The sequence below is a fragment of the Mytilus trossulus genome, chromosome 9, assembly GCF_036588685.1.
Source record: "Mytilus trossulus isolate FHL-02 chromosome 9, PNRI_Mtr1.1.1.hap1, whole genome shotgun sequence".
Classification (NCBI taxonomy): Eukaryota; Metazoa; Mollusca; class Bivalvia; order Mytilida; family Mytilidae; genus Mytilus; species Mytilus trossulus.
Window position 1 is genome coordinate 19,534,278 of NC_086381.1, and position 12,423 is coordinate 19,546,700.

General features: G+C 31.4%; 1 protein-coding gene across 4 annotated transcripts in view; it reads left to right on the plus strand.

Moving 5' to 3' along the window:
* LOC134685266 (recombining binding protein suppressor of hairless-like) overlaps positions 1 to 12,423 on the plus strand; it is a 32,186-nt gene that overhangs the window by 11,966 nt on the left and 7,797 nt on the right. For 2 of the 4 annotated variants that reach the window (XM_063544855.1, XM_063544854.1), the window contains exons 2-9: positions 2,021 to 2,342; positions 6,500 to 6,692; positions 7,791 to 7,817; positions 8,614 to 8,709; positions 9,433 to 9,598; positions 10,258 to 10,432; positions 11,118 to 11,255; positions 12,242 to 12,354. In XM_063544855.1, coding sequence (XP_063400925.1) covers positions 2,126 to 2,342; positions 6,500 to 6,692; positions 7,791 to 7,817; positions 8,614 to 8,709; positions 9,433 to 9,598; positions 10,258 to 10,432; positions 11,118 to 11,255; positions 12,242 to 12,354 — 1,125 coding nt within the window. In that variant the 5' untranslated portion in view covers positions 2,021 to 2,125. Of the gene's footprint in view, positions 1 to 55; positions 482 to 2,020; positions 2,343 to 5,771; positions 5,908 to 6,499; positions 6,693 to 7,790; positions 7,818 to 8,613; positions 8,710 to 9,432; positions 9,599 to 10,257; positions 10,433 to 11,117; positions 11,256 to 12,241; positions 12,355 to 12,423 lie in introns of those variants that run through there. The other 2 variants (XM_063544852.1, XM_063544856.1) reach the window with 2 other exon arrangements.

The following is a 12,423-nucleotide window of genomic DNA, read 5'->3' on the forward strand; positions in this document are numbered from 1 at the left end:
GAAGGCTTATCATGTCGGAATTTACTATTTTAATTTGATTTGATGGATTATTTTATTCATATAATGAATGATTGATAATGAAATATTTATTGTAAAAGTTTATCGTGTTTAGAACGTAACCTAAAATTATTTAAATCTCCATATGGTCCCTTTTCTAAAAGTGGATAAGAGGGAGTGGATTGTAACAGCCCTTGATCATTGTTCTCACGATCAAAGATGCAAATGTGTTTTCCCACGGGTCTTCTAGGTTATTTACAACTTGAATCTGGCTCTTTTTAGGAGTAAAACAAAAGCAGGGGTAACTCATTGCAAATGAAAGGATACGTATTATAGATGAGCTTGTTATGTTGACTTGTTGTTATATATCAAATTTGGACAAGTGCTCAGAATTATAATGCAGTTAACACCTGACTGATTGATTTCTTTTTGAACATTTTCCGATATTTTCAAGATGAATAATCAACAGTTATATGTTTCCCAGGTGAGTCTACAATCATTATGTTCAATTTTATTTGTCTGACGAAGAGAAATAATACGATTTGATATATTGTGCAATATTTTATCATTTCATCAAAAGTTTTCTTTATATTGGATATGATCACCAGAGTTGTTTTGACCTTTAGAAGTTGACCTCACAGACACCACTAATGAGTTTACACTCGTGGGAATTTTTCCCACGGTTTTGTATACTTTGTAACAAGTGGTTGATATTTACATGATTAATCATCAACAATTTAAAAGATTGTTTACTTAAATTAAAGGCTGAATTTTAAAGTTTAAATACAAAGGCAATTTTATTTCAATAGAATATTTGGACAAATAAAATTGTTTGTCAAGCCATGCAGTTTTCACAGAAGCTTAAAAATTAAAAAAGTATTTATAAAAGTTTTCATGTATGTTTCTGATGAATTAAAATGAAAGATTATTCTTGTAAGTTTTTTGTAAGACATGTAAGAAGAAACTTAATAAAAATATATATTGTTATTATAAAATATGCAAACTGTTCACAACTTTATCTAGTGTTATTTTAGTCCGATGTCACCAAAAATATTATGCAGGTGGTTTTTTTTTGCTAATGAGTGAAAAAAAATGGATTTAAGGTTCATTTGCTCCTATAGATTGTCTACACTCCACACATTGGCAACTTGTCCCACTTGTTCCCTATTATTGTCTTGCCTACAACTAATTGAAAGTAAAACATATGGATAGATTGCAGTGGCAGATCCAGGGGAGGGTTCCGGGGATTGGAACCCGCCTTTTTTATGGACGATCAATACATTTGAATGGGGACATATAGTTGTAACCCCCCCTTATTTAAAATGGCTGGATCCGCCCCTGGATTTTTGGAAGACAATGAAGAAAGGTTGTCATCTTTTTGAAAGATTTTAAGAGTTTTATATTTTGCACTCTAGTAAATTTGAAAGGAAGCTAAATGTACTATTACGTGTTGACATCGTTAAATGTCTGAAGTTGCTCACACAGTTATATTGTCATAGATCCCCTTGCCTTAAAGTCATGTACCAGGCATTATAAATATTTTTTAATATATTTATTTCATATTATTTTTTTCAAAGTGATACATAATTGACATTTAATACAATAATAATAATCATCAAATTAATAAAAAAAATTATATGATAATTCCTCAAATTTTTATTTTATTTCAGAAAATAAAATTATTTGGTATATTCATATAAAAAAATATCTAATAATTTTAACTGAAACTCTTATACAAATTTGGCACTAATGTGTAGGGTGAGAACATGTATGTTTGCTAAGTATAATATATTGGGCACGAACAGACCGGATACCAGCTATAACCATGCAATTATCTATTAGTGGCAATGGAAACAGGCATTGGCACTCACACCACATCTTCCTATATCTATTTAAGTAGGGTACATGAACATGTATCTAGTATTACACAATGTATGCAGGGGGTAGCCCCAGTCTCGTGCTAGCGTTAGCCCTGGGTAGATCATACACATTCTTTAATCATGTTTAATGTTATATCTATTAGGCAGGCTATGGATACACAATAGAAGCATTGGCAGACCCACATTATGAACACTGTACACCTCAGGCCCAAAATGGCCACAGTGGACATTTTACTGATGCAAGATATATGTTACAAAATGATGAAAATTTGTATCAGGGACAAGAAAACGTCTGTTCGACACGTAGAAACCTAAATGGTCATATGGCTCAAGGCGGGTATGAAAATCCCGTAGACTTGTCTAGTAAATTGATCAATGTGAACGGTTATATTAAGAGTGAATCTGTACAAAATGGAGGTTATCAACGAGAAAGGACACCCATTATGGGCAGTCATAGGGAACAAGGTCAGTAAAACACATTATAATATTGTTGATACAATCATTGTACATTTTGTAATAATCATAAAAACAGGACCTTATAATTTATATAATGTAGTTCAGGAAAGTTTAACCAATGCATTATTTCATAGAACTGAAATGATTTTTGGTGTGAAAAATTCCATATATCATACCACCACAATTTTCTAGCTGCTGATTCACACACTTTTTGTTTTCATCAAAGAAGCATTTACATAAGTTGCATAAAGTATTCCAGAATATTCAAGAATCTATGATCTAGTATAACAGTTATGAGTAAAGGGAGATAACACTAAAATGTAACCTAATTATAACTCTAGTAAAGAATAAAACATCATTGATCAGTATATGTTAATTAGATATTTTATCTTTCTTTTGTGAATAGTTGACATTTTCGATTTTCACAGTCTTAGATCTGCAGATACAAAATAGTCTTCTACTCTAAAAATTTACTGAGTGTGTTTTTACATTGCTTAAGTGCTGCATGCCTTGCGAGAGAATTCAACCTTGTCAATGCATCTTATCACATACATTTTGGAGATTATATGCTTCCATAAATTTATTTTTTATTATAATTTTTATCTTCTTGAAGGGTTTATGAGATCCAAACATAAGTAAATTTCTGTTACCTCTAATTTTTAGTTAAAAATATTTAGTAAGTGTTAATAGTACAAGTGACATGATAGTCATGACAGAGTATTACATGTAATTTAGATGGAATGTTTTAAATCTTCATGAGAACTTAAATAATGCACAAAATGCATTAAATAGTAACTCCCTGAAATGATCCAGTTCATTGATGCACTGTAATTGATTTTATCATCCTAATAAAATGCTTTGATAGAAGACACTGCTTGATGTGTTTTTAAATCTGTATATCCAATGATTAGAATTTTTCATTTTAACTTATTTATTATAAGTACATGTAGTACAGTACTATTCTAATGCATACATTAGTCCTGTTAGTTGCTGGTAACCAAATCCATACATTTTGTAGTACATGTACCAGTTCTTTTAAAGAACAAACGCCTATTACATGTAGTTTCTATAGATTGCCTTAATCTTTATTAAAACTGTTTCAATATAATTTGCTGATGTCTTTATAAGGCCAAACAAAATAATGTGTGTTTTCTAAACCATCTTTGAAAAAATAGAGTAGGTCGTTTTTATGCCCCACCTACGATAGTAGAGGGGCATTATGTTTTTTGGTCTGTGCCTCCGTTCGTCCATCCCTGCGTCCTTTCGTCCCACTTCAGGTTAAAGTTTTGGTCAAGGTAGTTTTTGATGAAGTTGAGGTCCAATCCACTTGAAACTTAGTACACATGTTCCCCGTGATATGATCTTTCTAATTTTAATGCCAAATTATAGTTTTGACCCTAATTTCATGGTCCACTGAACATAGAAAATGAAAGTGCGAAGTTCAGGTTAAAGTTTTTGGTCAAGGTAGTTTTTGATGAAGTTAAAGTCACATCTACTTGAAACTTTGTACACATAATCCCTATGATATGATCTTTATAATTTTAATTCCAAATTAAAGTTTTGACCCCAATTTCACGGTCCACTGAACATGGAAAATTATAGTGTGAATGGGGCATCCATGTACTATGGACACATTCTTGTTTTTAACATATTTTATTACATACTCTATATATAGCTATATAACAGAGGGACATTCCGACTTTAACAGAGCTTATTGAAAAATGGAAAAAAAATACTTACGGGTAGGCTATTTTTTAGCTTAAAAAATAGGGAGGGTATGGTAATCAGAAACACAAATCTTTTTATATTTGGCCTAAATATATTTCTCTAGGTTAAATGACCATTAATCTATAAGGGATCAAGTAAACAGAAGTATTGATAGGAAATCAAACAAGCACTGCCTTATTTTACACAATTAAATTAACAAGCAGAAATTGATTAATTGAACAAATAGTTGTAGGTTCTTTGTAGAATAGAATCATTATAAACATGATTTAGGCCAAATAAGTTGACAATATCCGACAAGCTATTAAGTTTCTCTTTGATAATGTGTTAATAGGTATAAATAGTTCCCTGAACATCATGAATGCTGGACATCTGTGTTAGTTTTAACAGTTGCTTTAGCTTTATTTTCTGTTGTATAAACTAATTTTTAAATAGTAGCTTGTAGTAGCAGAATTTTTGTAAAGTAATTCTTACATGAAGAAGAAATATATACTTGGATGGAGAGTTGTAACATTGGCACTCATTCCACATCTTATTATTTCTTTATATTATGTCACTCTACATTGTACAGCTTAATGCATTGATGAAATCAAAATTATTGGAGTTTTAACAGTCTTCAGTGTTTTCCCTAGAGGGTTTATGCATGATGGTACCCCATTGCATTTAATGTTATCCCAATGGGCATCCTTCAAAATAAATAAACATTCTTGTGACTTTTTCGTCTATTTTGGTAGAAAATTACATACCCCAAAAAATGGAATTCTATATGGTGGCTTTCTTAGTTACTGTCTGATAGAACCTGGAATCTAACCCATCAAACTTATATGTCCAATGAAAATGATTGTTACATGTTAGTTGCATTAGAATTTCAGTTTTAAACCTCTTCTAGTGGCTGTTGACACATGTTCTTGTATTTTTAGAATAGAAGGTAGTAAATGTTGGCCCCATTGCCGGCAATGCTATTTTGAGCAATTATCTCCTTAATGGCGTTTTGAAACGGCTATTTATGGAAAAACTAGTGTTGTCTAATTGGAGCTTGATATCTATTTGTGATTTTACCACACTTAAATAAATATATATGGTCCCACGGGTTTTTCTTGGTGAATTTTTTTTTTAAACGATACCTTACGATTTCGGAAAAAATATTCCCCAAGTTTGATGAAAAGAATGAAAAACAATTCTGGCCCTTGATGATATACAACTTTGTGCTTGCATTTAAATTATTCACAACGCTTTCTAGGAGAAAAATATATAAATGATATAACAATCAATCACAGATAGCCAGCTATTTTTATCTATATATATGTCATGATCCCTTCATAAAATTGCTGCGCCCATGTAACTTTATTTAGTACATTGTAACCTTTACTGGCTTTACATGATTGGAAATCCAATATGGCCACCAGCAAAACCATTTTGAAGTAATTTTGAAATCATAATTTTTATGTGGCAAAACCAATTAATCTTAATTATGAATCCAACGTGGATTTCCCTTGATATATAGATATGAATCGATAAATTATCCCTTCTTATATAAATTGGTCCATATCAAGTGAAGTATACTTGCACTTTTACAAAAGTTTAAAGATATAATCAATGGTTAAATGACACAAACCTTATACGTGTGTATTTTTCCCTTTTGAGCCTCTGGAAAGACAAATAGTGGTATGGGAAAAGCACAACAGATTACAGGTGTTACTTATAATTATCAATAGTAAAGCTAAGCTAAGATAACCCCAAGTAAGGTTTTCTCTTCCAATCACAGAAAGATCACTTGGTCCAGGATTCAGTATGTTAGCACATAACTCAGACATGATGTTTGATGAATTTCATTATATTTTAGATGACAGTAAGTAACAGTTTTTGATTTGATTGAAGTTTATTGATTTGTTTTAATTTGGTCAAGTATGGTTAAAAATTAGAATGTCTTTGTTTATACTTATTTCCTTGTACCTGGAATGTATTTGTTTTTACATGAAAACTAAAATTCTGGCACATAATTATAAGAATAGTGCAAACTTGGAGAGGATTATTTCTAAAAAATAAGCATGAAATAATTTCCGTGAAAAAATCTGACAAATTAAAAGATTACAATAAGTATTTTTTTTTGAAACATTTTATAACTTTAATAGTGATTTTAAATCCTAGGGAACACTTCTCATTTATTAATGACTCACAAACTGCTGATGCAATTGAGTCTGTCATGTGGGTTTGACAATTGCTATAATAAACAATTGTTTTGTCTATCATGAAAAGCAGTTTTGTTAAATGATGTGCATGGATCTATTATTGTATTCACTGTACTGTTTGAGTAAATATTAAAAAGGGGGGGATCTTTACTTTAGGTTGCTATAACACACATTTCTATTGTTAATTTTACAGTTTTATAGTTCTCTGCTTGATTTGCAGATAGAAGAAATAAGATTTTTTTTTTATTGCAGATCCTCCTCATATGGGTATGGGGTCACTGACTCCTCCGGAGAAGTCAGAATATGACACAGTTGCCATGTCAACCACAAGTCCACTCAACAGTATGCCACCACAACAGACCTTAGTGGCACCTCCAAGTCCCAAATCAACTCCGTCCCCTAGAAATTTAATGTACCCCTCGAGCTTTCAAATGGATCACAGAAGGTGAGTGTAACTCAAAGTTGTACATGTAATTTATTGTTGACTGACAAGGTGAACATATTACTCTTTATAGAAATGCAAGGTGCTATATGACCAAAAATAACACACATGTACATAAACAATAACATACATTTCCATTAACAATAACATGCATGTGCATAAACAATAACATACATGTACATAAACAATAACATACATGTTCATCAACAATAACATACATGTACATAAACAATAACATACATGTTCATAAACAATAACATACATGTACATAAACAATAACATACATGTACATAAACAATAAAATACATGTACATAAACAATAACATACATGTACATAAACAATAAATTTATCTAAGGTTAACTTTGAATGAGGATGACGAAACCCCAAAAGAATGTAAACAAAGATTCATGAATTGACATGTCACCTATAGCCTTCAACAATGAGCAAAACCAATACTAGAGGTATAGCTATTCAAAGCTCATGGCCAGGGATAACAAAATGTGAAACTTGTACATTAGTTTTGATGTTGCCTTATGGCATGTATGGAAAATAGTTGTCACTTAAATAAAAAGTTAAGAATGTGCATTGCTCATTGTTGATAACTTTATGAATTTATTCCCTTTTGTTTTATTATTTCATTGATAAACTTCTAATGAATACACTAACTTCATTTATTATTTCAAATTTTGTCATGTACATCATGTACATGAATGTACATCACTCCTTTACCAGATGATACAGAGATACTTCAGATAGCGTCACTGTCAGGAAATAAACTGAATCACCTGCAGTCTTCTGTCAATCCAAGCTACTTGAAACCATATACATGTACTTAACATACTAATTGTATCGATCACCTTACTTACATCAGAAAAAATGGTGTCATATCCTGCTTTGTCTTGAGGGCTTTGACATCAAACACAGAATGTAAACACATCTTAGGTTGCTTACTGCCATGGGTAAAAGATAAACTCAAAATAGCCTAATGATTCAATCGAATTTTTATATTAATTTTAAAACAGCTTAAAGCATGTTCAATGTGATTGGAAGCAAATAATAAATTCTGATTATTGATATTATATTTTTTTTTTCAATTACAGTCAGTGTCAAGATCAAAGATTAACCAGGTACGAAGATAAATTTATAAAAGAGGACTTACTGTATTGTCATTTGTGTAGATAATAGCTATAGGCATAAGTGACCGAGTGGTTTAATTAGTCTATACTGTATCACTAGCCTCACATCACTGAGGTTGTCAGTTCTAAACCCTTTTATGGCAGGTTTGCCTGACTCTAATCATAAGTCAGTTATCCTGTCAAAGGCCATGGTTCTCTCTAGGCCATCCTGTCAAAGGTCATGGTTCTCTCTGGGCCCTCCAGTTTTCTCCACCAAAAAAAGCTGACAACCACAGAAAAATAAATAGTGCTGAAAGTGATCAATCATCCATGTAAATTAAATGATTTGGCAAAATATTTAAAAAAAAAAAGAGCACAGTGTTTCCAATGGTTACAAAAGGAATGGAATTCTCACTTAATCTTCTGCATGCATCATACTTTTACTTACATTTAAGATCTCAGCAAGGAACAAAGAAATGAATTTCGATTCTGTGTTTATGGGCCTCAGGTCCACCATAGAGGGAACAACTTTAAATTTATTTTTGCTTATCTTGCATGTAAAGATAGTTGTTAGGTAGCTGTAATGTACATCGTATTGAGAATTCTGAAGTTCTGGGTTAATTTTACAAGACAAAAATAGAGGAAAAACAAAGCGGTTCCAGAAAATAAAAATTGTAAATGGTTCTAGGATTTTATTTCTCTCAAATAAAGAACTTGCAGCAATTGATTTTAATAGAAAAGTATCAAGTTGTTGTTTAGAATTTTTATTTTAAATTCTTTTATAAATATTTGTATTTATTTTCTTCAGGGAAGCTATGAGACAGTATGCCAAAGATCGGGGAGACCAAATACTTGTGATATTACATGCAAAAGTAGCTCAGAAATCTTATGGCAATGAAAAAAGGTATGTAGGATCAGAGAGACCAAATACTTGCAATATTGCATGCCAAAGTAGCTCAGAAATCTTATGGCAATGAAAAAAGGTATGTAGGATTGGGGAGACCAAATACTTGTGATATTACATGCCAAAGTAGCTCAGAAATCTTATGGCAATGGGAAAAGGTATGTAGGATCGGGAGACCAAATACTTGTGATATCACATGCCAAAGTAGCTCAGAAATCTTATGGCAATGAAAAAAAGGTATGTAGGATCGGGAGACCAAATACTTGTGATATCACATGCCAAAGTAGCTCAGAAATATTATGGCAATGAAAAAAGATATGTAGTTTTTATAATATTTAAATGAAACAAACAAAATGATTCCTCTGAAAGGCATATATTTGGCTTGTTAGAGAGCCAACTGCAAAATGCCTTATTTAGGGTTTTGTTCAAATTTCCATTACATGTTACTCTGCTTGTGTATCAAGGAATGAATTTGTATTCGATCTGGAATTTTATAATGTTAAGTTTAAGCATTTTCAGTTCTACAGTGCACATCATGACCAATATCCTGTTAGAAAAGGTTTGTTTCTATTATATCTGATTAAATGGACATGTTCTTAATGTTATTTCAGCTATCTCTATTTCAGGGGTTTCTGTCCTTTTCCATGCATTTATTTAAGCTATCTCTATTTCAGGGGTTTCTGTCATTTTCCATGCATTTATTTGACACTATCTCTATTTCAGGTTTTTCTGTCCTCCTCCATGCATTTATTTATTTGGGAATGGTTGGAAACGGAAAAAAGAACAAATGGAAGCAGAAGGAGCTACAGAAACCGAATCTACTGTATGTGCCTTTATGGGAATTGGTAATCCTGATCAAGAAATGGTGCAGCTTAATTTGGAGGGCAAAGTAGGTTAAGTTTATATTAAAGATAGTGAAACAAGAAAAGACCTTTATTGATATTTGGGTTAAGGAAAAAAGATAAATAATTATAAAAAAAAATTCTCCCTGCCAAAGGTAAACTTTTTGTTCCCAATGAAATTTAATTTAAACCTGCAAAAAAATGTCATCTTATTTATACAAAAAATGACAGATTTTTCATTCTTTACAAAGATGCATTTTATATTATACTATTTAAAAAAAAGATATGATGGAATGATTTGGTTACCAAGCTTATTTTCAATATGTGAGAAAATTGGACACCATACAATTTTTCTTGTTACAATACAAAGTAGAAAAATTAAGATGCATTCCTATACAAAATGGAACTGAGTTATCTTTTCTTACAACATGTGCAAGGGTAGGCTTAAAAAAGATAGAATAATAAAATAATATAAAGATTCTGTATTTATAAAAACAGTCCTAATGATAAGATAAAAGCGCACACTTTTCTTCTTTCAAAAGATTTTTTTTATAAATGAATTGCATTTGTCGTAACATTCTATATTTCATTACAAACCTATACCAATCTGTTTTGCTTATTTACAATCCAACATGTTGGAAGACCACTATTTTACCTGAACTCACATATTTGATAATCATTATAATTCATTTTATTTATTTTTCAGAATTATTGTGCAGCTAAGACATTATATATATCTGACTCGGACAAAAGAAAACATTTCATGTTGTCTGTTAAACTGTTTTATGGTAATGGACAAGATATTGGTGTGTTTTCTAGCAAACGTATAAAAGTCATATCAAAACCATCTAAGAAGAAACAGTCATTGAAAAATGCTGATTGTAAGTTAATAATTAATAAAAATAAGGAGATTTTGTTTGATTGTTAGCAAGAAAGCTAACCACCAGAATTCAGAAGTGGATCTAAGCAGTCATCAGTTACTGAAGGGCCTTTAACAATGAAAAAAATCTATGCTGAAAAGTCAGCTAGAAAAAGTTATGACATGAAAAACATGAAAGAAATAGCCTGATTAATAACAAAACAATTTTTCAAAATTAAATGATATGACAATTTGAACATAATAAATGGTGATTTTAAAAGCCTATGCAAAAAGCTGCTTTAAACCAGACAAATGGCCTAGTTCCTCCTTAAAATTTTGCTTCCATTCAAATGATATAAATAAGGAAGAAGCGATTCAGTGATCTTGATGTTTCATGATGATATTTTCCTGTTTTTGAACTGGATTTTAATGGTATTAAAAGTATATAAAACAATCAAATTCTTTTCTATAACTGCATCTTTCGCATAGTCAGTATTACAATTAGCCAGCAATTCAATCATATCTACCCATTCTAAAGGGGTTTCTACATATTATAAACATTCATTTGATATTCTTGTGAAATTACTCAAGTCAATTATAAAACCCTTTAAATATTTGCTTTTCTGGAAGTTTTGCACACAGTCAAAACAGTTGTCAATTTTTCAAACTGTTATAAGCAGTTGACCATATATTTTCTGTATTTTCAGTATGTATAGCCTCAGGGACACAAGTGGCATTATTTAACCGACTGAGATCACAGACGGTCAGTACTAGATACCTCCATGTAGAAAATGGTAACTTCCATGCCAGCTCTACACAATGGGGAGCTTTCACTATACATTTATGTAAGTAACAGTTTCAACAAGTAAGCTAAAGTAAAAAAAGTGTTTTTTTATTGCTGTTCCTCATCATTGAGTCATAGATTAATACCTTTCTGAATTGATTGATTAATGTTTGCTTACTGTCTAGTTAATATAACATGCATATTCAGGAATAGAACATAGCAAACAATAAATGAGTTTGGTAGATTTTAAAAAGTTAATGATCACATTATGTACCGTAATTATTGTTCCCCTTCAACAGATCACACATAGATCTTTGATAAGGAATTGTATGAAGTGTTCCTGAATGTTCAAATAACCATGGGACAATAGGTTTATGGTATCATTTTGTTCGAACCTAATTATTTTGAGTTCTAGATAAATTGAAGTTATGTGACATATATGTGTGAAATATACTTTTTATGCCCCACCTACAATAGTAGAGGGGCATTATGTTTTCTGGTCTGTGCATCTGTTCGTCCGTCTGTCTGTTCGTCTGTCTGTTCGTTCTACCGTCTGTTCGTCCGTCTGTCCCGCTTCAGGTAAAAGTTTTTGGTTAAGGTAGTTTTTGATGAAGTTGAAGTCCAATCAACTTGAAACTTCATACACATGTTCCTTATGATATGATCTTTCTAATTTTAAAGCTAAATTAAACTTTTGACCCCAATTTCACGGTCCACTGAACATAGAAAATGAAAGTGCATGTTTCAGGTTAAATGTTTTGGTCAAGGTAGTTTTTGCTGAAGTTGAAGTCCAATCAACTTGAAACTTAGTATACATGTTCCCTATGAAATTATCTTTCTAATTTTAATGCCTAATTATATTTTTTATCCAATATCACGGTCCATTGAACATGGAAAATGATAGTGCGAGTGGGGCATTAGTGTACTTTGGACACATTCTTGTTATGCTATCTATTCATACATGAATATAAAAAAAGGGCTATGGTTAACTAATACTTACAAATGTTCATTATCATGATAATACTTTATAACAAAATTTGTTTTCAGTGGATGACAATGAAGGTGAATCAGAAGAATTTACTGTACGTGATGGTTATATACATTATGGTTCTACTATAAAACTTGTGTGTTCTGTAACAGGCATGGCTCTACCTCGACTAGTAAGTATATATGTGGTTCTACTGTAAAACTTGTGTGTTCTGTAACAGGCATGGCTCTACCTCGACTAG